The 25771-nt window shown below is 40.2% G+C and overlaps 1 protein-coding gene across 3 annotated transcripts in view; it reads right to left on the bottom strand.

The window, feature by feature from the left end:
• Positions 1-218: 218 nt before the first annotated feature.
• The window catches only part of LOC124804719 (alpha-N-acetylgalactosaminidase), an 86364-nt gene continuing 60811 nt past the window's right edge, over positions 219-25771 (bottom strand). For all 3 annotated transcript variants that reach the window (XM_047264993.1, XM_047264995.1, XM_047264992.1), the window contains 6 exons: positions 19985-20079; positions 19692-19853; positions 6021-6218; positions 5117-5281; positions 1465-1537; positions 219-1379 (listed from right to left, as the gene is read on the bottom strand). In XM_047264993.1, coding sequence (XP_047120949.1) covers positions 1249-1379; positions 1465-1537; positions 5117-5281; positions 6021-6218; positions 19692-19853; positions 19985-20079 — 824 coding nt within the window. In that variant the 3' untranslated portion in view covers positions 219-1248. The remainder of the gene's footprint in view (positions 1380-1464; positions 1538-5116; positions 5282-6020; positions 6219-19691; positions 19854-19984; positions 20080-25771) is intronic.

Raw genomic sequence — 25771 nt, 5'->3', positions numbered from 1 at the left:
TCGATGCTTCTGCTATTCAGCAAGTGGTCTCCTTTAGGAGTAACATATTTACATTCCACCAGAACTTTCCTTACTGTATTAATCACAAACAAGTTTTCCTTATTCACTGTTCATCTAAATAAAATGTGTAAAGATACAACACAACTGCAATACTAATTACAATATACTACATTAAATAATATTTCTATACAACTACTGCAAAAAAGAAGATATAGATATACAAAGTTGGAATGTTTTATTGGCCACAGTATAAATGACTGAAGCATATTTATCACAATCATTGAAAGTAGCTACGAAAAGACATTCATGAGTACAGAAAGGAAACACCTGCTATGAAACATGAAATACTTTTCATTTTACATTGCAAATAATTCTACCATTAATTAGCAAAAAAACTTCCATGATTCACAAATAAAGCACAAAGTATTTAAAAGAAACAGACAAAATAAACATCTTGGTTTCCTACTAAACTATACATACATGGATTTGTTGAAGTTTTTGTACATGGTTTAATAGATAATTTCAGGCAAGTAGGTCACATACCACATAAATCAGAACAGTTAAACATATACAGAAGCTTTTCACAGTATGGAAGAAATATTTTCAATCTCAAAGAAATATCTTTTCTTGAGTAGATATGCAAGAACGTGATCATGGCCAGTAAAATGATCAATGAGCTGCACCATATAATGAACTGTACATTAAATATCACATTTTAATAACTTGAGAAATATTCAGTGGCACTGCATTTCTTGAAAGCATTGATTCAAGTAGATACAAACTTCCTTCAGCATTTGAGCTTTGGATACATCTTAGTGCTCACATGTCTCCACAGACTAGGTGAACTACTGCAAAGACAGCAGTAGGAAGTCACCCTCTATGTAGAGATACAGATCTTATTTCCAATCAAGTGCCAAAAATAAAATGATGTTCTTTTCGTTCTTTTCGTATTTTGAATGATCACGTAGCATGTTCTGTACGTAGTCTATATTGCAGCCAAGAGCGCACACACACTTGGTAGTATTTAAAACTACAAATAAATAACAAAAAATACTCATTCATGGAACCTATCACATTATCATTGAGTCCTTGCTGTGGGTACAAAAAATGATACTGAACTTAAAGAAAGACTTTGGCCACATAATGAGGAAATAATAATTCACAAAGACCTTTCTTTTATAAACGTTATTGTACTTCATTTTCACTGTAACGCATCAGGCTTGGCCTTATATAGGCTTTTTATGTACACTATATAAAACTATTAGGTCTCGGTTGAAAGATACTGTAGGGATCATAGGGTGTCCTTTGCTGAATGAAGGATTGTCTTGCCGTAGATGGTTCGAATGATGGTTGGACGTCAGCTCGGAGAATCACAACACCTGTAATAAACAACAAAAGTGTCAACATACATATCCCTTCCCTCAAATGCTCAGGTGAAATGTTTACCACACCGTTATTACTGACCTGATGGGTTCACCTTCACTTTAATCTTTGTGTTTGGCACAAGAGTGCCATAGTTGACATCTTCATAGAGGTCCTGTAATCAATTTAGAATTGATGTTTAGAAGTAAATAAACTGAAAAAGATTAGTTTGAAGCATAGGATATAAACTAAACAACAGAAGAAAAGAAGACCAAAGTAAGAAAACTGTCAGTGAGCTTTGCTCAACAGAACTTTAGTGAGCTAACTAACGTAATTGGAAAACTTTAACATGCTATCTGCTTTCGAAAAATGCCTGGCACCAAGCCTAAATTCTGCAACATTTTAATCTCGTAAAAGTTACAATTTTCTAACATTTTTGTAAACACTAAACTCCACAAAAAATGCATTACTTTGTTCAACTTTTGGTAATCAATCACTCACAGAAAAGACTATTTACACCTACTCTGCAGAATTTTGTTGTGGTTGTACTTCCATCAATGATGAATTTAATGTGTTGACTAAAATAAGTGTTCTGTCCAACACTATTGAGAAGGATCAGCATGACTTATCGTGAGATAGAGGCATCCTTAGACATACTGAAAACTGCATTACATTCAGTCTTGTATCAATATTTAACTGTGATAAAGATATTCGTTTCGGTGAATTCAGCACAATTTCACCAAAGCTCAAAATAGGCTCACATCAAATGATATACAGAAAAGTTCGAAATGAGCTGGACATTAACAAGCATTCAACTTTTTGAAAGTTATAAGCTTAACTGAAAGCAACAAAAGTTGTTAATCTGTGAAGCACTTCCAACAAAATCGTTGCTTGTTTCTTTGATTAGACTGGGCCGGGGCATTGCAATGAATATGAACCTATCTACATAGACAGACAGAAGCAATCTGTTGTGATCTGAATTAGTAGCATGCATGCTTCTATTATCCAGAAACCACAAAATCCTCAGTATGTGGTGGCAAAGTGAACCCCATTGCTGGCATACTGAGTAGCAAATTGTATTGATTTCAGATGACTCCTGCTTTTATATGTCCTACAGTTACAGCTATGACAGGTGCTACCATTACGTCACATTCTCGCACCGAATGCTATTGTCACAGCAGACAAACTGCAAGTGCGATAGCTTGGGGCATCATTGGATACAATATACTGGAAGTAATCTAAAAGCAACCACTACATCAGTGGAGAGTTAGGGCCCAATGAACTGCCCTTCCTTCAGACAGCTGCACAAGCCATACTTCAACAGGACAAAGTCTGTCCACACGTGGCAAGTCATTCAGAGAACAACCTGTACCATTGCTCCTCTCAGCTGCATGTCCACCTAACATAATCTGTCACACATGTGTGGATAACTTATTACAGTCATCAGTTACCACTGCTGAACCTTTGTGGACTCACATGACTATTACTTGAAGGGAAATTTCTCATGAACATGTCCAGATGTACTTTTGTTCCAAGTCAAGACGTTTGGAGACACTGTTTACAGAACACAGGGAGTTTTGTAAAATGGAAGATACCAAGTTTTAAGGTACCGTTGATGGTAAGGCCATCAGAGAGGAGAATAAATTCAGACTTGGTAAAGATGAGAAGAGGGAATTTCAGAACAGTGTTCATCAGACTGGGATTTACAGCAGACCACAGGAATACACCCCCCCCCCCCCCCCCCCCAACTAGCTTTTTTAAGCACAGTGCCATTTCAGTCACAAATTACTCCATCGCCAACTGCTCTTGTAGTAACTTTTAAAATCATGAATGACAGTAAAGGAGTGCCCTCACTACTGTCAAAACTTAGTAAAAATGTACGCTTGATTCTCTTGACTTTGGTAGTGAGGTGATATTTTCACTTGACACAACAATACTAGTAAGCTGTACAAACTCATTATCAAACAATTTACATTCAGCCATTGAAGTAACCGTTGTTTCAGAGCAAACTCATGTAGAGTATTATTTTTCCTTCCAAATGCCAAATTTACAAAGGTACATATTTATAGGTGAAACATTACACACAGATGGCTAGTCTAGAATATTAAACCAAGAGATCATCAGTGCCCAGATCATGACAACATGAGATGAACCATTGTATTTGTCATAGAGTGATGATTAATTACCGTATTTACTCGAATCTAAGCCGCACCTGAAAAATGAGACTCGAAAAAAAAAAAAAAATTCCCGAGTCTAAGCCGCACCTGAAATTTGAGACTCGAAATTCAAGGGGATAGAAAAGTTTTAGGCCGCAACTCCAAATCGAAACAAAGTTGGTCCATTTTAATATGAGACACAATTTAGGTCGAATGAATGACGATACAGCTACAGTAGTTTGGTTCATTGTCGTAAGCTTAGCAGTTAAGCTTTATCAGGTAGCCATTGCTATGCGTCGGGCGCTCCGTCCGTATTTATATGGGTACCCTTCCTTTTTCACATGCTTCGTCTGGTTTGAATTGATTGCTTATTTTTCTTTGATCTCATAAGTGCCGTTCTCTTTGTTATAGGTTTTTATGTCACTCTAAGCTGAAAATGCATTACTGTACTGTGTCATGCATTGTTTGTCGTATTCTGATAATGAGTGTTTACGGCCTGTCGCCGCTCGCGGCATGGCTTGCTTTTGTGTGCGCTACCGCCGCTTACAATGAAAAAAAAAAAAAAAGAAGAGAGGAATTGTCTCATTAGCGAAACAATGGCAAGAGACTGCTATTTGTTGTTACTTACACTGCTGCTTTCTTTGATAATGATCAACAAGAACCAAATAATAGATTGCGTATGATAGAAGATGTTTTGAACGAGAGTTTAGCGAAAATTTTTCTCCTTTTGAAAATCTTTGCAGACGCCTCTTTAGTACATTACATTCTGCACAGAAATTAGAGTCATCTTAGATTTAAAAATCTAGTAAATTGCCGTGCTTCATTTCTGACTGTATCACTATAAGGCATAAGAATAATACGAATATAAACATGACATGATATATATATTCTTCCGCGTTTGCTGTTGTCTCACTCCAGTTTCGTAGTTTATTAGGCAGACAGGATTTAAATGAGACAGCAGCAAACACGAAAGAATACATGGCAAAATGTTTATAGTCGTATTATTCTTATGGTGTAGAGAATACTGCATGTGATTCACAAGTCATAAAAGTTCCTATTAGCAATCATCTCTTCTCACAGGTAGGAAAAAATTCAGAATGTAGAGATGACCATATTGACAAAAACACCAAACAGTCTTGCCAGACAGATTTTCATAGTACAATGAAATGCTGCTACATTCGAAGATGAACAATACGGAATTTGTATTTACTTTGTTGGATAATGTATGAAAATGCAGTGGTTGAAACTCGGGGCGGAGAAAAAAGCTTGTCTTCCACCTTTTTTTTAATTTATTTACTGACGCAGAGGTTTTGGCACCAGCATTTATCTTTGTGCCTGCAAAGCAAGCCTGTGTAGTGCTACATATATTCAACGGCAGAAGTTAGTTGTGGCGGCACCTACCAACATTTTTCAGAACTTCCGCTTACTTTGCACTCGATTCTAAGCCGCAGGCGGTTTTTTGGATTACAAAAACCGGAAAAAAAGTGCGGCTTAGATTCGGGTAAATACGGTGTGGTTTTTATCTTTAAAAGCGACTTTGAATGAAGCTCTGTAGGATGAGAGGAAGGAGTGACAGCTCTAAATGGTCAAGTAATTACCTCAACTGTGTATCCACCAGGGTAAGAGAGGCCCAGCTCTCTTAGGGTAACTGCAACATCTGATGGTGTTCCATCAGTCCTACGGTTAAGAAAAGCCACAGCATATGAAAAATAATTTTGATAGACTGGAGTAATTGGCCGAGCCCATATCTCAATACCATTGTGCTGAAACAAAAATGAAATATGAGCTATGAAATGATGTGTACACAGCTCTTTCATGTCACAGGCTGAAAAAAGACACTCACAAATGAAAATACAAATGCTACATAGACTAGGCATACTGTGTCAGGGGAACATAGTTTTATGACCTGAGGATGAAAAATATTTTAACTAGTTGTATGTTTAATTAACATTTGTTCTCTTTGATCGATACAAGGACTTTGATTGTAGATTTTGTCATTATTTCAATGCTTTGTAGAAATGGGCAATGAATTTATTTATGTAAAACATGACGCATCACATGATATAATTAGTTTATATATAATTAATTGAAAACTGGTATTACTACTGTGTGAACATATTGAAAATAGATACTAAATAATTTATGGGTATAGGAGACCACTCACTGAATAGTAGAAGGTAGCAAGTTTTTATTCTTTTCAGTAAACCTGTCCTCAACTTAACACTACTTCTATTCAACCAGCAGTGCCCCTTACTCCTATATTATTTACATTTTACCGGAACTTTCTTACAATAAAAGCAGACACTACTCATTCACTTTGAAAAGTATCTGCCATTATATGAACCTCGCTGAAAACAAAATCAGGAAGTTCCATTTAACACTGAACATTTCAACCTATAAAACATAATTGGAGAAGAACCACACCATTAACAAGATGATAAAACATAACCTTGGCAAAACAATTAAAATGGACACAGAAATATTCATTCAGAATTAACTTACCTTGTATATTCTTCGACCTTGTATGCCCAATGGATCTTGATCAACAGCTATAATTTTCTTGTTCTGTAATATTGCTTTGTACTCAGGACGAATAGTGCGCAGGTCAACTGACATCAAAAGAGGCGCGGCAAGGATGGCCCAAATCGCCATCTGAGTTTTGCTTTGCTCATAACTAAGGCCAAAGTTGCCGATAATAAGCTGCAACAAGTACGAGAGGCTATGATATTAACCCTAGGGTACTAAACTTTCATAAATTTGTAATTAGCAGTACGGTATAAATCAGAAGATTTTTTACTTAATTTGGTGTGTAACATAATATTAGAGATCTAATAAGGGTAATTAACTGATGCATAACCTATAAATTATGACTTCCTTTGAATGAAATATGAAGAAGAAACTTTGAATGATTTAGTAGCAGTTTAACTTTTCTTCCCTTCAGTGTTCATCGGTTAATACTGCAAACACCAATATGTCAACAGACACTGGATAAGATCAAATATGAAATTGCCTCTTCCCCCTCTCTCTCTCTCTCTCTCTCTCTCTCTCTCTCTCTCTCTCTCTCTCTCTCTCTCTCTCTCTCTCTCCCCCCCCCCCTCGCTTTTCCCAGGACTGGGCAGAGGACATATGGAGGGAGAAAATTTGCAGCTTTCTTTATCAGTTGAGGTGTATGTGGGGGGGGGGGGGGGCATGCAAGCAAGTGTGTTTGTTTTAGGACTCAACATCATGATCATCAGTGCCACTGTTCAAGTTGTTCAAAACTAAACTGTGTAAAGCTTGAAAAAATTAGGTTCACTCTTTCCTGTTTATGTACCTCGACCATTTATGCTCTCCTTCTTCCTAACGATGCAGTATAGTCAGTGTCTAATAAATAAATGCTGTCCACTACACTGTAATAGCTTCACTAACACCTAGATCCTCCCCCATGAAACATGGAACCTGCCGTTGGTGGGGAGGCTTGCGTGCCTCAGCGATAACAGATAGCCGTACCATAGGTGAAACCACAATGGATGGGTGTCTGTTGAGAGACCAGACACACATAGGGTTCCTGAAGAGGGGCAGCAGCCTTTCCAGTAGTTGCAGGGGCAATAGTCCGCACGATTGACTAATCTGGCATTGTGACATCAACCAAAATGGCCGTGCTGTGCTGGTACTGAGGATGTCTGAAAGCAAGGCGAAACTACAGCTGTAATTTTTCCCAACGGCCTGCAGCTTTTCTGTATGGTTAAATGACAATGGCATCCTCTTGGGTAAAATATTCCAGAGGTAAAATAGTCCCCCTCTGGGCGGGGACTACTCAGGAGGATGTAATTATCAGGAGAAAGATAACTGTTGTTCTATGATTGGAGTGTGGAATGTCAGATCCCTTAATCAGGCAGGTAAGTTACAAAATTTAAAAAGGGAAGTTAGATATAGTGGGAATTAGTGAAGTTTGGTGGCAGGAGGAACAAGACTTCTGCTCAGGTGAATACAGGGTTATAAATACAAAATGAAATATGGGTAATGCAGGAACAGAAAGAAAAGAGGGACATGAATAAGCTACTACGAACAGCATAGTGAACGCATTATTGTAGCCAAGACAGACACGAAGCTCACGTCTGCCACACCAGTACAAGTTTATATGCCAACTAGTTCTGCAAATGATGAAGAGATTGAAGAAATTTCTTAAGATAGTTAAGGGAGCTGAAAACTTAATAGTCATGGAGGACTGCGAGTAGGGAATGAAAGAGGAAGCTGCCGGGTAGAATTTTGCACAAAGCACAACTTAATCATAGCTAACATTTGGTCTAAGAATCATGAAGGAAGGTTGTACACGTGGAAGAGGCCCGGAGAGACAGGAAAGTTTCAGATAGATTATATAATGGTAAAACAGAGATTTCAGAGCTAGTTTTTAATGGAAGATATTTCCAGGGCAGATGTGGACTCTGATCATAATTATTGGTTATGAACTGTAGATTAAAACTGAAGAAACTGCAAAAAGGTAGGAATTTAAAAATATGGGACCTGGATCAGGGTGCATACATGGACAAGGAAAAAAAATTCCTGGATTTTTCCCGGATGAAAATACACTTTCTCCTGGGTGAAAATACACTTTTCCCGTGTTAAGTGATAGTATACTTTTCCTTGGCACTGTAAAATTTATCAGTACTTTGAATGTTTATGGTTTTATACGGAGACAGAGAATTTCCCGGCACTTTAGAAACCGAAACTAAGGGGGGAAAACGCGTTTTGGAAAGATCTCTGATGTGCAGCAACATGTATGCTGCATAGTTTCGTGTTATGAAGGTATAACTTCAAATTCCACCAAACACCGCATGTTACTTTCCAAAGCATTAAAATCGAGATTGCGACGAGCTTTTGTAAGCCAGTCATAGCTCACGTCATGTGATCTCGCCAGCTCAAGACAGCATAGAACACATGATGTAGTCAGCCAATAGCAAGATCACTCATAAGTAGTGCAAAAATACAAATAGGAAAAGTTAATGGTTTAAATTAATATACATAATTAATATACATAGTGTTGCTACAAGAAAAACAAAGCTTTCACATATAATCATGGTCTCGAAGATTAATAAGCTGCAAGACAAGCTAAGCTTCCACATATAATGTTGATCTTTTTTGTGCATGTTACACTTTGAGTTGTATCACACAAATGTGCCAGTAAAATTTTTAATAACGACTTAAATTTCTGATCTTCTGGGCTCGAAATTCTTCTAGATGGTCGACCTCAAAGAGTTCATTTTTAATTGAGAGTCAAACGCTCTGTGATTTAAGTAATTCATTGTACATTCTCGCACATAGTTCATCTTGTGTAAAAGGAAATATACTATCAAAAAGTAACGCTTTTCAAACCACCATCTGCAATATTTTCCCAAGACGTGTTAGAAACTGATTAGTTTCAGCAGTTGTCAGAGAGCGCCAGATAACAGGCGCACCTGTTCTTGCGCAGCTACGATGACAGAGGAAGCTCGTAAGTTCGTACGTGTAAAACATTAAAAGATTTTGCGCTATGTCACAAAAGAAACAAGACATCAGAGGATACTTCAAGAGTATCAGAATTTCGTGAACCATACTAAAATGCATAATTCGGCTTAAAGTGCACATTCGTATGTCCAGATTCGGATGTAAATTTTCTCGAGTACCACTACTGTATTGTCTCATGTTTGGTTCTTTATTATGGCATAATGCCATGCGAGCTAGAAAATGGAAAACGTGCACTTGAAATGCAGCGAACAGTTGAAACTAACCAACAGTGTGAAATTAAACACTTCGTTTCAAATAAATTGACTCTCTCATCGCTACAGATTACTACAAGTCAAATCTCTTTAGCAAACTGACAAAAATAACTTCGTTATTCTGCAACGCGATTAATGCTTGACTGTCAAAAAGGTCGAGAAAATTTTAGCCTTCCGTAAACATGCGAACGTATTTTAATTCATTTGATAGCTCCCGGCCACAGAAATCCGTTTCGTTTTCATTTAATGTGAGAGGAATAAATGAAGAGGAAACAACATAAACACGGGTCACGTGGAGTCTACCCACCTCCCCACTACAGCTCAGACTGCTCTGTGCATCAGCCCCGGATCTACGACATTTCCGAACCGGGGCAATATTAGGTAGTGGTGCCCAGCCACACATCCGTAGCCAGAAGCGGGAGAAGGTATTACTCATACGCGACTCAACTGCGCATGCACAAGAACCCGCCCGCAACTGCTCAAACGAATCTAATGTAAACAGCTGTGACGTCATGCTCATCGGAGACAATTTGTTGTTAGGAAGCAATGCATAGTCTTCCTGAAGCATTTGACACACTTTGCTCTTGGCAGACTCTTGTATGAGCACTATGTTTTGCTGTTGTATATGGCGCATTTCCTTTGAGACTTAAGTTTTATTTTCGTTCATTTTTCCTCTCGTTCATGTTTTGTTGCTGCAGTATTATTCTGCAGAAGCGGGATACAGTAATATCCTTTGTTGGAGTATTGATTCTTACCAGTCAAAATCACAAAAATTTAACTGAAAACTAAAACAATAATAGATTCCCAGAATTCTAAAAAATTCCCAGGTTTTTCCCGGATCTCCCGGTTGTCCCGGGTCATAGACACCCTGTGGATAAACTGAAAGAACCAGAGGTTGTAGAGAGTTTCAGAGAAAACCTTAGGGAAAGATTGACATGAACAGGGAAAAGAAATACGACAGAAGAAGAATGGGTAACACTGAGAGATGAAATAGTGAAAGCAGCAGAGGATCAAGTAGGTAAAAAGATGAGGGCTAGTAGAAATCCTTGGGTAACAGAAGAGATACTGAATTTAACTGATGAAAGGAGACAATATAAAAATGCAGTAAATGAAGCAGGCAAAAAGGAATACAAACGTCTCAACAATGAGGTCAACAGGAAGTGCAAAATGGCTAAGCAGGGATGGCTAGAGGACAAATGTAAGGGTGTAGAAGCATGTATGACTAGGGGTAAGATAGATACTGCTTACAGGAAAATTGAAGAGACCTGTGGAGAAAAGAGAACCACTTGTATAAATATCAAGAGCTCAGATGGAAAACCAGTTGTAAGCAAAGACGGGAAAGCAGAATGGTGGGACAAGTATACAGGGTGTTACAAAAAGGTACGGCCAAACTTTCAGGAAACATTCCTCACACACAAATAAAGAAAAGATGTTATGTGGACATGTGTCCGGAAACGCTTAATTTCCATGTTAGAGCTCATTTCAGTTTGTTCTTCCACCTACGCTCAATGGAGCACGTTATGATTTCATACGGGATACTCTACCTGTGCTGCTAGAACATGTGCCTTTACAAGTACGACACAACATGTGGTTCATGCACGATGGAGCTCCTGCACATTTCAGTCGAAGTGTTTGTACGCTTCTCAACAACAGATTCGGTGACCGATGGATTGGTAGAGGCGGACCAATTCCATGGCCTCCACGTTCTCCTGACCACGCTCTCCTGACCTCAACCCTCTTGACTTTCATTTATGGGGGCATTTGAAAGCTCTTGTCTACGCAACCCCGGTACCAAATGTAGAGACTCTTCGTGCTCGTACTGTGGACGGCTGTGATACAATACGCCATTCTCCATGGCTGCATCAGCGCATCAGGGATTCCAGCCGACGGAGGGTGGATGCATGTATCCTCGCTAACGGAGGACATTTTGAACATTTCCTGTAACATTGTGTTTGAAGTCATGCTGGTACATTCTGTTGTTGTACGTTTCCATTCCACGATTAATGTGATTTGAAGAGAAGTAATAAAATGAGCTCTAACATGGAAAGTAAGCGTTTCTGGACACATGTCCACATAACATATTTTCTTTCTTTGTGTGTGAGGAATGTTTCCTGAAAGTTTGGCCATACCTTTTTGTAACACCCTGTATAGAGGGTCTGTACAAGGGCGATGTACTTGAGGGCACTATTATGGAAATGGAAGAGGATGTAGATGAAGATGAAATGGGAGATATGATACTGCATGAAGAATTTGACAGAGCACTGAAAGACTAACTCAAAACAAGGTCCCAGGAGTAGACGACATTCTGTCAGAACTACTGATAGCCTCAGGAGAGCCAGTCATGACAAAACTCTACTATCTGGTGTGCAAGATGTATCAGACAGGCAAAGTACCCTCAGACTTCAGGAAGAACATAATAATTCCAATCCCACAGAAAGCAGGTGTTGACAGGTGTTAAAATTACTGAAAAGTATTTGTATGGAGCGTAGTGTAACACCCCAAGAAACCCGAAAACACAAATAAGAATGTCATGATAATTTAAAGTATGGAACAGTGTTATCCTGACAGGTATGACAACTTTGACAATAATATAACACCTTAAAGTTTTGATGAACATCAATTTCAATAATTACTGAGTATGTCATGATATAAAGGTAGAAAGAAAGAAAGGTTATTTTTAATTAGCTATCAAACATCTCAGTTGTAACTGTAAATCAGTACGATGAAAGTTAAGTCCAAAGTAATATGTTGGTCAAAGATAACATTTATTGTGAAAGAGAGTTGTAAATGTGGCAAAAAGGAAATTCAATGCGTCTACGATGCTCAATCACGGAAATGTTAGTCGCTTGCTAGCTTGCTTGTTATCAAGTCATGAAAGAGCACCGTCTGTTATAGTACTACAAATGGAACGCTAAGAGATTGTTTCTACTTAAAAAAAAAAAAAAAAAAAAAAAAAAAAAAAAAAAAAAAAAAAAAAAAAGAGAGAGTAATATTGTGTGATAGAGATGTGCAGACTTGGTTCTCAGTTATTCTGACTTGAGAACTTGAACTGATGTGATATTCTGATAGTGTACAACGAGTTAATGAACTTTAATTATTGGAGATATTATTGTTGGACTCAACCTTCATCAAAGTGAACAGTTACAACGAAGAATGGACATAGTATCGAAGACTGCAATACCTGATTAGCATGGAGTAGGAAACATTAATACCACCACACGAAGATAATACAAATACGCCGATTGTAAAAGTTGTCATAATTGTCACGATCACCAAACTGAAAAGAATCGTAATTGATCTGATCCATTGGTGTGCGTGTGGTGTGATGATTATAAACTGATTGCTAAGAAGGAACAATAAAATTGTTCGTCAGTAATGGAAATCTCATGTGTTGGCTCCATCATTAATTGAACTGTGTGATAGTTGATGATCAAAATTAATTAACTGTGAACATTTTAAGTGAAAGAGTGACTTGATGAACATTGAGTATTGAAAGGAGTGTTTTGCCGAAATAATATCACAACACACAAAAGTAAGATAGCATTATAGATTATCTCTGGATTTGCGTTGTGCCGTAGTGAACAATTCTGTCTAGCAACGTAACAACAACTATTGATACTGAACCGCAAATGAATTTTTTCTCGCTTCAGTGGTGTGAAACGATGCCGGTGATGAATGATTCACTCAATACTGCAATAACTAACTAACCGGGCATAGCAAATGATCACAAAACCATAACAGACAATTAAAATCAGCAGTTTGCATCGCTGAGAAGACTGTGCGGACTCGCAAACAGACTTTCATACATTACTCGAGGAACAATTTTCTTTACAGATTTTCAGGTGCTGTTCCAGGTTATCCGACAGGGACAACCATCACTGCACGTCGCATCTCCAATCCACCAGCCGAGCTGTAGCAGTAGTGGCTCAGCATCAACAATGACAACAAAAAGGGGAGAGGGGATGTCACAGTAGCCATGTATGGAAGTGAAACGTGGACGATAACAGTTTAAACAAGAAGCTTTCAAAATGTGGTGCTACAGAAGAATGCTGAAAATTAGATGGGTACATCATGTAACTAATGAGGAGGTACTGAATAGAATTGGGGAGAAGAGGAAATTGTGGCACAACTTGGTTAGAAGAAGGTATCAGTTGTTAGGATCTGTTCTGAGGCATCAAGGGATCACCAATTTAGTACTGGAGGGAATCATCGAGGGTAAAAATCATAGAGGGAGACCAAGAGATGAATACACTAAGCAGATTCAGAAGGATGTAGGTTGCAGTAGGTATTTGGAGATGAAGAAGCCTGCACTGGACAGAGTAGCATGGAGAGAGCTGCATCAAACCAGTCTCTGGACTGAGGACCACAACAACAGCAACTACAACAACATGACTGCCACCTCTTGACTTTGTACTTTACAGTTTATGACAACAGTATTTGTTTACTCCTAACTAGCAATCCTTCACTGTTACAAAGCCACTTATGTAAAGCCTATAATTTGGTAGAAGAATCACTAAGCTCTTGTAGACGATGAATGGTCGAGCACAAATGGTTTACAAAAGCAGAGAATCTTGGTGCTGAGTAGTCTCTGTAATGTATAAGAAAGAAGTTTGTCAGTTTCACCATGGAATTTTGGATACGTTATATAACTTAAGACTCAAACAATGGAAACTACATGTAAGAATTTCAACAACATAGGAAAAGTTAGATCGCTACTTACTGTAAAGATGACACATTAAGTTGCACACAGACACAATTGAAAGACACTTACAGAAAGCTTTCAGCCACAGCCTTCATCAGCAAAAGAGAAACACACACTATTCATACATACAAGCAGGCATACCTCATGCACACATGACTGCCAACTCCAGCATCTTGGGTCGAAATACAACTACCTTGTGGCATGCAAGCAGCAATCTGTTGGGGATGGGGAAAGGGATGGGATAGTAGTGTATGGGTGGGGAGAGGGACGAACACTGTCTGGCAGAATGTGCAGGGACTGCAATGCCAACAGGTACAATGTCACGAGGTTGTGGTGGAGGGAGGTGGAGAAAAAAGAAGCAAAAATGGAGGAGTGGATCAAGATGGGCAGATGTGTTGACAGAGAGCAGCAAAGAAAGAGGATGGGAAGCGCGAATGGGAAGGAGACAATAGGACACAAGGGGTGGAAACTGTTGGGTGGAGGGTATGGGGACAGTATGTTACCGTACGTTGAGGCCAGGACAATTATGGGAGTGGACAATATGTTGTAAGGATAACTACCATCTGCACAATTCAGGAAATCTGGTATTAGAAGGCAGGACCCAGATGGCTCAGGTAGTGAAGCATCCACTGAAATACAGTGTGTTATGTTCAGCTGCATGTTGTGCAACAAGGTGGTCTATTTTGTTCTTGACCACAGTTTGGCACTGACCATTCATTCTGGTGGACAGCTGGTTGGTATTCATACCAATATAAAACACAGTGCAATGACTGCAGCAGAGCTGGTACATGACATGGCTGCTTTCACAGGTGGTGGCTTGACACCTGATGGGGTAGAATAACCTGTGACAGGATTGGAATAGGAAGTGCTCGGTGAGTGAATTGGGCAGGTTTTGCACCTTAGTCTTCCACAGGGATAGACTAGGATGCTGTGGAGGTGGAATATGTGACAGCACACCACTTGGAGTGTGTGGGAAGGATCTCAGGTAGGATTTCCCTCATTTCAGGGCATGATGATATGCAATCTAAGCTCTGGCAAAGGTTTTGGTTTAGTTGCTCCAGTTGGGAGCAATACTGGATGATGAAGGGGCCACTTCTTTGTGGCTGGTTCCATGGAGGTGATGGGAGGGAAATGGCACAGGAGATCTGTTGGTGGACTAGGTCTGGTGGATAGTGCCTGTCTGTGAAGGCATGGGTGAGACAATCAGCACACTGAGCACGGGAGTTCTTGTCACTGCAGATAAGCTGTCCCCAGTGGCCGGCTATATAAGAGGAATTTTTTGGGTGAAAAGGATGACAGCTGCCGAAATGCAGGTACTGTTGATGATTAGTGGGTTTAATGCAGAAAGAGGTGCGGATGAAGCCATCAGAGAGAAGGAGGTCAACATCTGGGAAGGTGGCATGCTCGGTTGAGGACGACCACATGAAGAAGGTGGAAGAAAAGATGTTGAGGTTGCGAAGGAACAAAGATAGGGTGTCTTGGCTATGAGTCCAAATCATGAAGATATCATCAGTGAACCTGAACCAGATTAGAGGTCTGGCGTTTTGGGAGGCTATGAAGGTCTTCTCTGGATGGCCAATAAACAGGTTGGCATAGGAGGGTACTACATAGGTGCCCATGGCTGTGCCACTGATTTGTTTGTATAATTTCCTTTCAAAGGAGAAGTAGTTGTGGGTTAGAATAACAGTAGTAAGGTGACTGAGGTAGTGGGTTTGGAGTCTGAAGGACTTCAGACAGGTAGTGTCCAATAACGGTAAGACCATGTGCATGAGGGATGTTGGTATATTGGTATATAGGGGAGTGGTGTCAACAGCAACGAGTAGGGATCCAGGAGGTAAAAGGGAGAGTCGGTGAAGGAAATGGCGGTGGTGTAACTTTGCCTCACCATCCTTCCCCAGGCCCCTTCCTCTGAACACCAACCATTCAGTAGAAGAAAGAATAGCCAAGCACAACCCCAAAACAAATCCTGACCTAATCACCCTACCTGCAAACAAAGGTTCCACCACTGTTGTTATGAATCACAGTGACTTTGCAGAATGCCAATGCTGCTAGAGTCATCCCATCCCAGAAGTTCAACACAACTTCCAGTCCCTGCTTAAAGCCTTAGGCCATTCCAGAACCATTTGCCTTAAGCTATTTCACTCCTCAACCTTATGACACCCCACACACGCACCTTCTACATGCTCCCAAAAATCCACAAATTCAACAATCCTGGGTGCCCCATTGTGGCTGGTCATTGTGCCCCCACTTAAAGAATCTTGGTCCTCAGTGACTGACAATTCCAATCAATTGCTCGTAATCTAACTTCCCACAGCAAAAACACCAACCATTTCTTTCACTGACTCTCCACAGTATCCACCCCTTCACCTCCTGAATCCCTACTCATCACTGTTGACACCACCTCCCAATACACCAACATCCCTCATGCCCATGGCCTTACCACTATTGAAAACTACTCCTCCAAAGTCCTTCAGAATCCAAACCCAGCACCTCATTCACCATACTACTGTTATCCTAACATACAACTACTTCTCCTTTGATGGGAATGTATAGAAACAAATCCACGACACAGCCACGGGCACTTGCATGGTACCCTACTATGCCAACCTATTTATGGGCCATCTAGAAGACACCTTCCTAGCCTTCCAAAATGCCAAACCCCTAGTATGGTTCAGGTTCACTGATGATATCTTCACAATCTGGACTCAGGGCCAAGACACCAAATCTTCATTCCTTTTACACACAAACTCAAACACCTTTTCTCCCACCTGCTTTATGTAGTCCTCCTCAACCCAGAATGCCACCTTCGTGGAAGCTGACCACCTCCTCTTTAATGGTTCCATCTGCACCTCTGTTCACATTAAACCCACCAGCCAACAGTACCTGCACTTTGACAGCTGTCATTCCTTTCACTCCAAAAAATTCCTCTCGTATAGCCTGGCCACCAGCGGTCAGCTTATCTGCAGTGCTATATGCTCAGTGTGCTGAGGGTCTCACCAAGGCCTTCACAAATAGTCATTTACCAGCTCTGCTGCAATCAATGCACATGTTTTTATATTTTATGACTACTAATCAGCTGTCCATCAGGATGAATGGGCACCTCGAAACTGTGGTCAAGAGAAAAGTAGACCACGCTGTGGCACAGCATGCAGATGAACATAACAAACTTGATTTCAAAGGGTGCTTTACTACATGAGCCATCTGGATCCTCCCCTCCACCACCAGCTTTTTTGAATTGCTCAGATGGGAGTTATCCTTACAACACATTCTCCGCTCCTGTAATCATCCTGGCCTCAACATACGGTAACTTAATGCCCCACACCCTTCACTCATCAGCTGCCAGCCCCTATGTCCTATCATCTCCTCCTCCACTCTCATCTCACACCCTCTGCCTATGCATCCATCGATCTTTCCCTGCTCTTCTTCTTTTTCACTCCTTTTTGCCCACATCCATGCCCCACAACTTCATGATGCTGTGCCTATTGGCATTCTAAGCCTTGCATACTCTGCCAAACAGCATCCATCTCTCTCTCCCCATCCATTCTCCACTATCCCTTTCCCTTCCCAGCCCCCTCCAGATTGCTGCTTGCATCCCACGTGACAGTTGCTTTATGGCTTGAGATGCTGAAGCTGGCAGTCACGTGTGCATGAGGTGTGCTTACTTGTGTGTATGAATAGTGTGCATTTCTCTTTTGCTGATGAAGGCTGTGACTGAAAGCTTTCTGTAGGTGTCCTTAAATTGTGCCTCTCTGCAAGTTAATGCGTCTTCTTTATGGTTTGTAGCAATGCATCTTTTCCTACAGTGTCTATATAATGGTAGGATCAGAGCTTAAACTGCAAAGTACATCCAGGAGCAGACATGACTTCTGACAACAATTTACTGATTATAAACTGCAGATTAAAACTAAAGAAATGATACAAACATAGGAAATTAAGGAGATGGAGTCAAATAAAGTAAAAGAATCTTATATTACTGATAGCTTTAACTGTCTGAAAAAAGTGAAATGAATACAATGAGTGGGTAGCTGTCGGATATGAAATAGGGAAGGCAGCAGAGGATCAAACAGGCAAAAAGGCAAGCTCTAGCAGAAATCCTTGGTAGCACAGTAGATACTGAATTTGACTGATGGAAAGGCAAAATATAAACATGGGGCACATTTAGCAGGCCAAAGGATATACAGACATCTAAAACACAAGAGATACACAGAAAGTGTGAAATGTGAATGAGGAATGCCTAGAGGAGAAATGCAATACCAAAGGAACATGAATGAATATGGGAAAGATAGATCCTGTGTATAGAAAAATTAAAGAAACCTTTAAGGAGAGACAGCAGTATGAATATCAAGAGTTCAGATGGCAAGCCGGTACTAAACAAAGTGGGGAAGTCCGAAAGATGGAAGTAATATAATAGAATGGCTTTATTATAGGAAGAAAGTTTAAGATGTATAGTGGGAAGCGATGAGGAAGTAGATGAAGATTAGAAGTGTGATGAGATCCTGCGAGAAGATTTAGACAGAACTGAAAGATCTAAGATGAAAAAGGCACTTAGAGTACAGAACATTCCCTTAGAATTACTGAGATCTTGGATCAATAACAAGACAAAGCTATTTTCCCTAATATATAGAAGCACATAATAATTCCAGTTCCAAAGAAGGCAGTTGCTGAGGATGTAAATATTACTAAAGTCACAGCTGCAAAATACTGGCATGAATTATTTACTGAAGAATGAAAAGACTGATAGAAGCTGACTTGGGGAAGATCTGTTTGGGTGCTGCAGAAATCTGAGAATGCATAAGGCAATAGTGACCCTTTGATTTATATGATGAATTGAAAAATGGCAAATCTATTCTTATATTATTTGTAGATTTTGCTTTTGAAAATTCTTATAATATTTGTAGATTTAGAGACAGCTTTTGGAAATGTTGAGAGGAATACAATCTTTGAAATTCTGAAAGTGGCAAGGATAAAATACAAGGAGTGGATTATCTACAACTTGTACAGAAACTATACTGTTACTATGAGAGTTGAAAGACATGAAACAAGTGACATCCTGACAGACTGTGAATCACAGTTTTGCACATATTAATCATAGGTTGCCAGTAAAATCAAAATTACACTGCAGATCAGAATTTCTAGATCCACTATTACAGAGCCCAGGGAAACAATGTGTAAAATGAAGTTTAAGAGAATAATTTATAAACCAATTACACAATTTTTCATACTGCACGGAAGAGATGAACCTAGATAAGAAACAAGACTTTAATTTCACAATGCAGCATCTGTCACAATGCTCAGGAGCTCAATGAGTGAATATGTGGATTATAGCTTTTCATTGTGTAATGTTGGCTTCTGATGATCTATTGTGCCATATGACACACAGAAGATGAGTCAAGAATTTAGATATAGTCTGCCACTGAAGCATATACAAATGAAATGGTGGTCCTACCACATTGTAAGAGAGCTACAGTGAAAGGAAAAATGCAATAAAGCAAGAAAGTCAGACAATTATGAATCTGATTACATTGCTACCTGACATCTATTTTTAATGCTTCTTACATTTACTGACATCATCTTACAAGGTAGCTAACAAAATGTAATGAAGTGAGTATAAAAAACAACTCATACACATGAATGACTGACAACACAATAATTTATATTTGCAGTCACTTCTTTGTATGCCTTTTCTGGTGCTATTATCAATAGTCACACTGTGCAGATCTGACGTAAAATACTCACCATATCAGGGTCATTCCAATGACCTGGACCAGCATTGGGCACAATTATATCTTGATTATTTCCATAATAATCGATAATACTTTCAACACTTGCCCATGAGTCCTGGATATCATCAAAATTTCGCCACAAATTACAGTGTTCTATAATGGAAGAAAAGTTTGGCTGAAAGGAAAAGTAGCATTTCAGAGGAAATTTTCTAGCAGCACAGAAAAAAATTATCAGAATTATCACTATGTATATGTAAAGGAAAACGAGGACAATGTAAATATTATCAGTAAAGAGAAGAACCATACCGACATTCCTGCATAGATCTGATAAACAGGCCAACTACAAGAATAGATCATTGGCCTTCCAGTCCTGTTCAGGTAGTAACCAAACTCCGGGTAACCTGGGAAACAATAATGCACTGTCAGTAAAATGTTAAAGCACTGAGGCTACATAATTGTACATATATCTATGACTGAATTTGTCTGAAAGAAATGCATTGAGCATGTGGATAATATATAGCAAGTGTCACACTTGACAATAGACAGGTTGGGGCACACTGATCTCTCCTACCACATCCCAACAGCTGCCACTTCTTTCATCCTTCCCAAAACTAAAGTAACAATCTCTCTTCAATGATCCCATTGCCTACAGAAAAAAAACCTACATTTTCTATTCGAGGATAGGAGAGCTTGCCCAACATCTGGTATGGTATTGCTGATTACTGCTACAGGAAGACAAAGGTGAGAGAATAGCAGAATAAAGGGTGACTGCTGTGAAAACTGTGAGACCAATTAATATAACTACTCTCTGCGTCTAGCATTCCATAGCCCTGTTTCAATGGACCGCTCACAGAAAACGCCGTAAGCAAATTGGGAAACAACAGAAAATCAAACTGGATGGTCAGATGGAATTTGAACTACTGTCCTCTTGAACATTAGCACAGTGTCTAATCACCTATAGAGCTCTTTAAGCCACAAATTACTGTCGGGACCAATATGGAGTGTGAAAACAGTGATCTTCACTATAGTCCAATTATATTACTTACAGTTGATGGGTGTTACTTGTTTATACAATGTTGCCACATCAACTGCTGGCTATCATTTGGTTGTATGTGACACACAAACATGGTGGGTCACTTTGCAGATGCTGTTACGCGTAACATGGAGCAATGTTGGAAGTGGCCGATGTGAGGTATGTCGGAAATGCGAGAAGTGCCTTCGGCAATTTATTTTAATTGAGCAATGACTAAACTGTGGCAGACAATGCATTTTGCAGGCTTGAATTTAAACGAATGTTCTAAGCTAACCACAGCCTCATGATGTGCAATGTAGTCGAGAAAACTGTGGTCAATAGCCTGCAGCAGAACTCAAGTCGTTTGCTTTGTTCATGATGATTAAAGCTAACCTCTACGAGCAAACTAAAGACAGAAAATAATTATGTTTCAGCACTAAAAGCAAACTGTAATTTCTTGCTGTCATCGGTTACCTTAAACTATCCTCACACTGGCTACACAAGCCGCCGCATTACCAACCGATGAGCAGTCCTTGTTGGCACTTCGTTGTACATTAAAAGCAACACAGGCAGATTTCAAATGAAAAAAGAATGATAGGAAGATAAATAAGGGCAAATAGAAAAGTCAATACAATGATGAAAATGACACAACAAACTATTAGAAACAGAAAATTATATTTAAACCAATTAACTGAATAAAAATAATTATCAAACTCTTTTGATTAGTTTTAGAAATACAGAAGATTCACTACATTAGACGAGATTCAAACCCACAACTTTCTACATGTCAGGTTCATACATTAACTTTTATGCTATGCCATAACACTGGGCTAATTAGTTATATTTATAACTATAGTGACCCAGTCACAACAATGAATTACAGCCTTCAAACAGTAGGCTTTACACAATGTTGTGCGAAGCTTATCTAGTGAAGACTGATCACCGTAATTATGATAAATGTATATGTGACACTGAAACTATGTATTTCATTAATATCATTTCGTGTGTGTGTTTATCATGTTTGGTGAAATACGAATTAAAGTTCCAGACCGATTATTTGAGATCTTAACACAACAAGGAGTTGGAAATGAAATGACCAACTGTTGTGACAGTTTGGCAACACTGAAAGGTTTGTGCTTGATGTTGAGCACTCTGATTGGAGGAAACCAGCTCCAACAAGTGAAATGTCAAATACTAGGTAATTTTAATGGCTCTGAGCACTATGGGACTTAACATCTGAGGTCATCAGCCCCCTAGAACTTAGAACTACTTAAACCTAACTAACCTAAGGACATCACACACATCCATGCCCAAGGCAGGATTTGAACCTGCGACCGTAGCGGTCGCGCGGTTCCAGACTGAAGCGTGCAGAACCGCTCGGCCACTCCGGCCGGATAGGTAATTTTAATCGGACTTTAAGTTAGGAGCTGGTTAAGGCCAATGAGGGTGAGCATATGACTGTTAGTAATGTGAGCCCAATCTACATCTTAGTACACCAAGAAACGTCTATTACAACGTGCATAGAATCCAAGCAAGGTTTATACTGATATGAAAGATTAATTGAGAGATGTTTTTATAAATGGCTATGATCAGTCAGTCCACTACTGCACTGTTGCTCTGATCTCCATAGCACATCTGTGTCTACTGAATGTCATCTTCAATACCACGAAACACTTTGATTCTACATGTACCCTTGAGCTAGGATTACTTTAAAATAGAATTCAAACTCTAATATCTATAGCAGCATCATGAAAAGCTCTTCGGGATGTATAATCATGCAAACATTTATGTCAGATTGCACACTGATAGATGACATGACAGTGCTACAAATTCTTACTGGCCCACTACAGTTTTTAATCATCATGATGCAATCAATGTAACTACTCTCAATGCTTGTAAACAACTGATTGGGTTGATGAGGTCAAAGTGGCCAAAGACAGAAGCAAGTAGAAGTGAGAAAGGAATAAAAATGTGAAGGTGCACGAGTTGCTCTGCCTGGAAAGCACATGGAGGCCCCCAGGACAAGTCATGCAATGGGAGACGCACCCTCTTCATCTGTCCTGTATTTGCTCACCTTCCATTGTCATGAGAAAACTAGCAATGAAGACAAGTTGATAAAATCTCAGGAAAGAGAATGCAGACAAAGAGACAGTAAACCAACAATAGTTGTAAAATAATTAGAAGAATTAAAATGGAAGGAAGGGCAGGAGCCAGGCTGGACTACCGACCATGGGCAGCCGAGGGCCCCCCTGGCTCAGAGCAGGTAATGGGGTATCTCTCCAGTACCTCAAGTGGCTGACAAGGCCAATGTGCCCCACAGAGAGGAGTAGAAACCACCTTCACGGGTAAAAAGTATAAAACCACAGCAGCCACTCTGGCATTGTCTCTAGCACTGTAAGATGGCCAAATTGCGGCAATCCACTAGGATGTGGGCCACCACTGGAGGGGGCATACCAACAGTGGGGGAGATCTCCACATTGTAGGAAGTGGCCATGTGTCAGCCAAGTGTTGCCAATGCGAAGATGACACAGAATGGTAAATTCCCTGTGAGAAGTACAAAGGGAAGACTGCCACATGATCGTGGTCTGGTCACCTTTACTGTTAGCACTCTGTTTGAATAAATCAGGGCACGCTAAATTGTGTTTGAAGCCTCCAACAACTGACAGCGTAGAGTCGACCAAAGGTCTGATTCTAGTACCTCCATCTCCAAAGTCGGCACCCTGGTAGCCAATTTGGCCTACTGATCAGTATGTTCATCATAGGATCCCAATGTGGCCTGGGTCCAGCTTGATGGAGGTCAGCAAGGAGATCCTGCATTGTCACAACCAAAGGGTGTCAAGGGTAGCACTGCTTGACAGCATGAAGACTACTCATCGAGTCACTGCTGGGAGTCACTGCTGGTGCAGCAATGAATTTGACTGAGAGCTAAAACGATGAACACCAATTCTGGAGCAAATACACTGTATCTGTTTGGCAGTGGCGTTGTTCACTGAATCAAGTATGCATGAAGGCAAAACCAATTCTTTCATCGACCTTAGAGCCATCAGTGTATACCACTTCCAAACATGGAAATGCATCAAGGATGGCCAAGAACATGTGGCGAAAAACCATGGGGTTGACATTGCTCCCTGACAAGAGGCAACAGCAGAGAAAGTTGGAGTACAGAGCAGCCACACTGTATGAGAATTGCGATAATGATCCAGCCCTGGGCTGCTGTTGTTGGAGGTGGATCTCTCTTCCAAGAAAAAGGATAGGGTAAATCAGATCCTCAGGGTAGCAGTGAATGTGTATTGCACAGCTGAGCAGCAGTTGCTGGTGCCTGACAGTGGAGTGACCCCAGCCTCCATGAGTAGGCTGTTCACAGAGCTGATTTGAAAGGCACCTTTTACAAGTCAGATCACACAACGATGTATCAGATCGAATCTGCACTGCTGAAGGTGATGCCGAGCTTGTGCCATGCTCCCATAACCAAAACACTATAGGATCAGAGCTCTGTAAAGATGCAAAACTGTAGAGTGTTTTGAGCCCCAGATGGTGTTAGGCTGTGATCAGCATATTTGCTTAAGTTGTCAAAGACGGGGAAGCCTCCTCAGCTAGGCATCAAGAACAGTCCCAGAAAGCAATAAGACTCCACCTTGTTGAGCAACTGATCACTGAGGTAGAGTTATGGGTGGAATATGATGATTACAGAAGTGCATGTCTTGGTGGCTGAAAAACGGAAGCCTTGGATGAGAGCTCCAGGTTGTGCCTTTCATAATGGCACCCTGTAGTCAGTGTTCAGCAAAACCCACAGTAGAGGAGCAATTGTAAATGCAAAAACTGTCAGCATACAGGAAGTGTGAACTTCAGACCCGACCATTGACAGCCACTAGGAAAAGGGGCACACACCATACAGAAGCCTGCTGGACACCTTTCTCTTGTATATGGGGGGTTTACTGTGGGAAGCACTTACTTCAGCCATGAAAGTATTGTGTGACAAGAAGTTCCAGACAAAAATCTGGAGTGGGCTCCAGAGGCCCACTCAGGTGGGATAAGGAGGATGTGATGACCACGTGTGGTGTCACAAGCCTTTTGCAAATCACAGAAGACAGTGATAAAGCTCCATTCAGACCAAATTGTCAGCTGTAGAACGGCCTTGGCAAAAACTACCCTGGGACAGAGTCAAAAGACCCTGACACTCAAGATACCAACACTGTAGCCTGCTCACTGTATGTTCAAGCAACTTGCAGAGAACATTCTGAGACTAACTGGACAATAGCTGTCCATCTCAAGGGTGTGATTAACCAATTTCAGTACTGGGACTATCATGCTTTCTTGCCACTGAGCTGCATAATCGATCCAGACATGGTCGAAAACAACAAGAACATGACACTGGCACCGAGAAATACACACACACTGAACAAAGAATTATATAGTTCCAGGTGACGAATCATGAAAGATAAGTGGATTTGTTCCACTCGCTGTTTGTAGGCACAAAATTCAGGCTGATGATTCTCAGATGCAGAGGACAGTGTTTTCTGAAGTTTGCCAAGGTACTCTCTTACAATGGGGGGATCCCAAGGAATTGGGGCTCGCTAAGTCTGATGCTAATAGATTGCCTATGGTTGTGCTCTGGACAGCCACCTCTATGTTGTGGGGTGCTAAGTGTTATGGCAGAAGAAAAGGCATTCCAGTCAGTACTGTTGAGTGCCCATCTGGGTGGATGCTGAGGGAGGGACATGACGATCAGAAAATGGTCACTGTCATACAAGTCATCATGGAGGGGAGGGGACCAGGGCTCCAAATGGAAAGATCAATGACTGAATAAGATCCAATTGTCACACTTAAGCATGTGGGAGCACCAGTATTAAAGAGATGAAGATCGATAACTGCTGTGACGAAGCAAGCTGGGATAATTTTACTTCCCCTCTTTTTTTGCCATCTGCCTCCTTAAAAGTTCATTTTTTCAATTTTAACTAATTACACTTAACATATGTGAGTATACACTGCATTTTCATAAAAGAGAAAGGTTGGCCCTCAATTTTGAAGAATATAACACCAGTTCTAATTTTGTGTCGTTTTATGTATGTAATTGATTTTCT

Source organism: Schistocerca piceifrons, chromosome 7 (genome assembly GCF_021461385.2).
Source record: "Schistocerca piceifrons isolate TAMUIC-IGC-003096 chromosome 7, iqSchPice1.1, whole genome shotgun sequence".
Classification (NCBI taxonomy): domain Eukaryota; kingdom Metazoa; phylum Arthropoda; class Insecta; order Orthoptera; family Acrididae; genus Schistocerca; species Schistocerca piceifrons.
The sequence above is the reverse complement of the archived record's forward strand: the minus strand, read 5'-3'. Positions and strand labels throughout refer to the sequence as shown.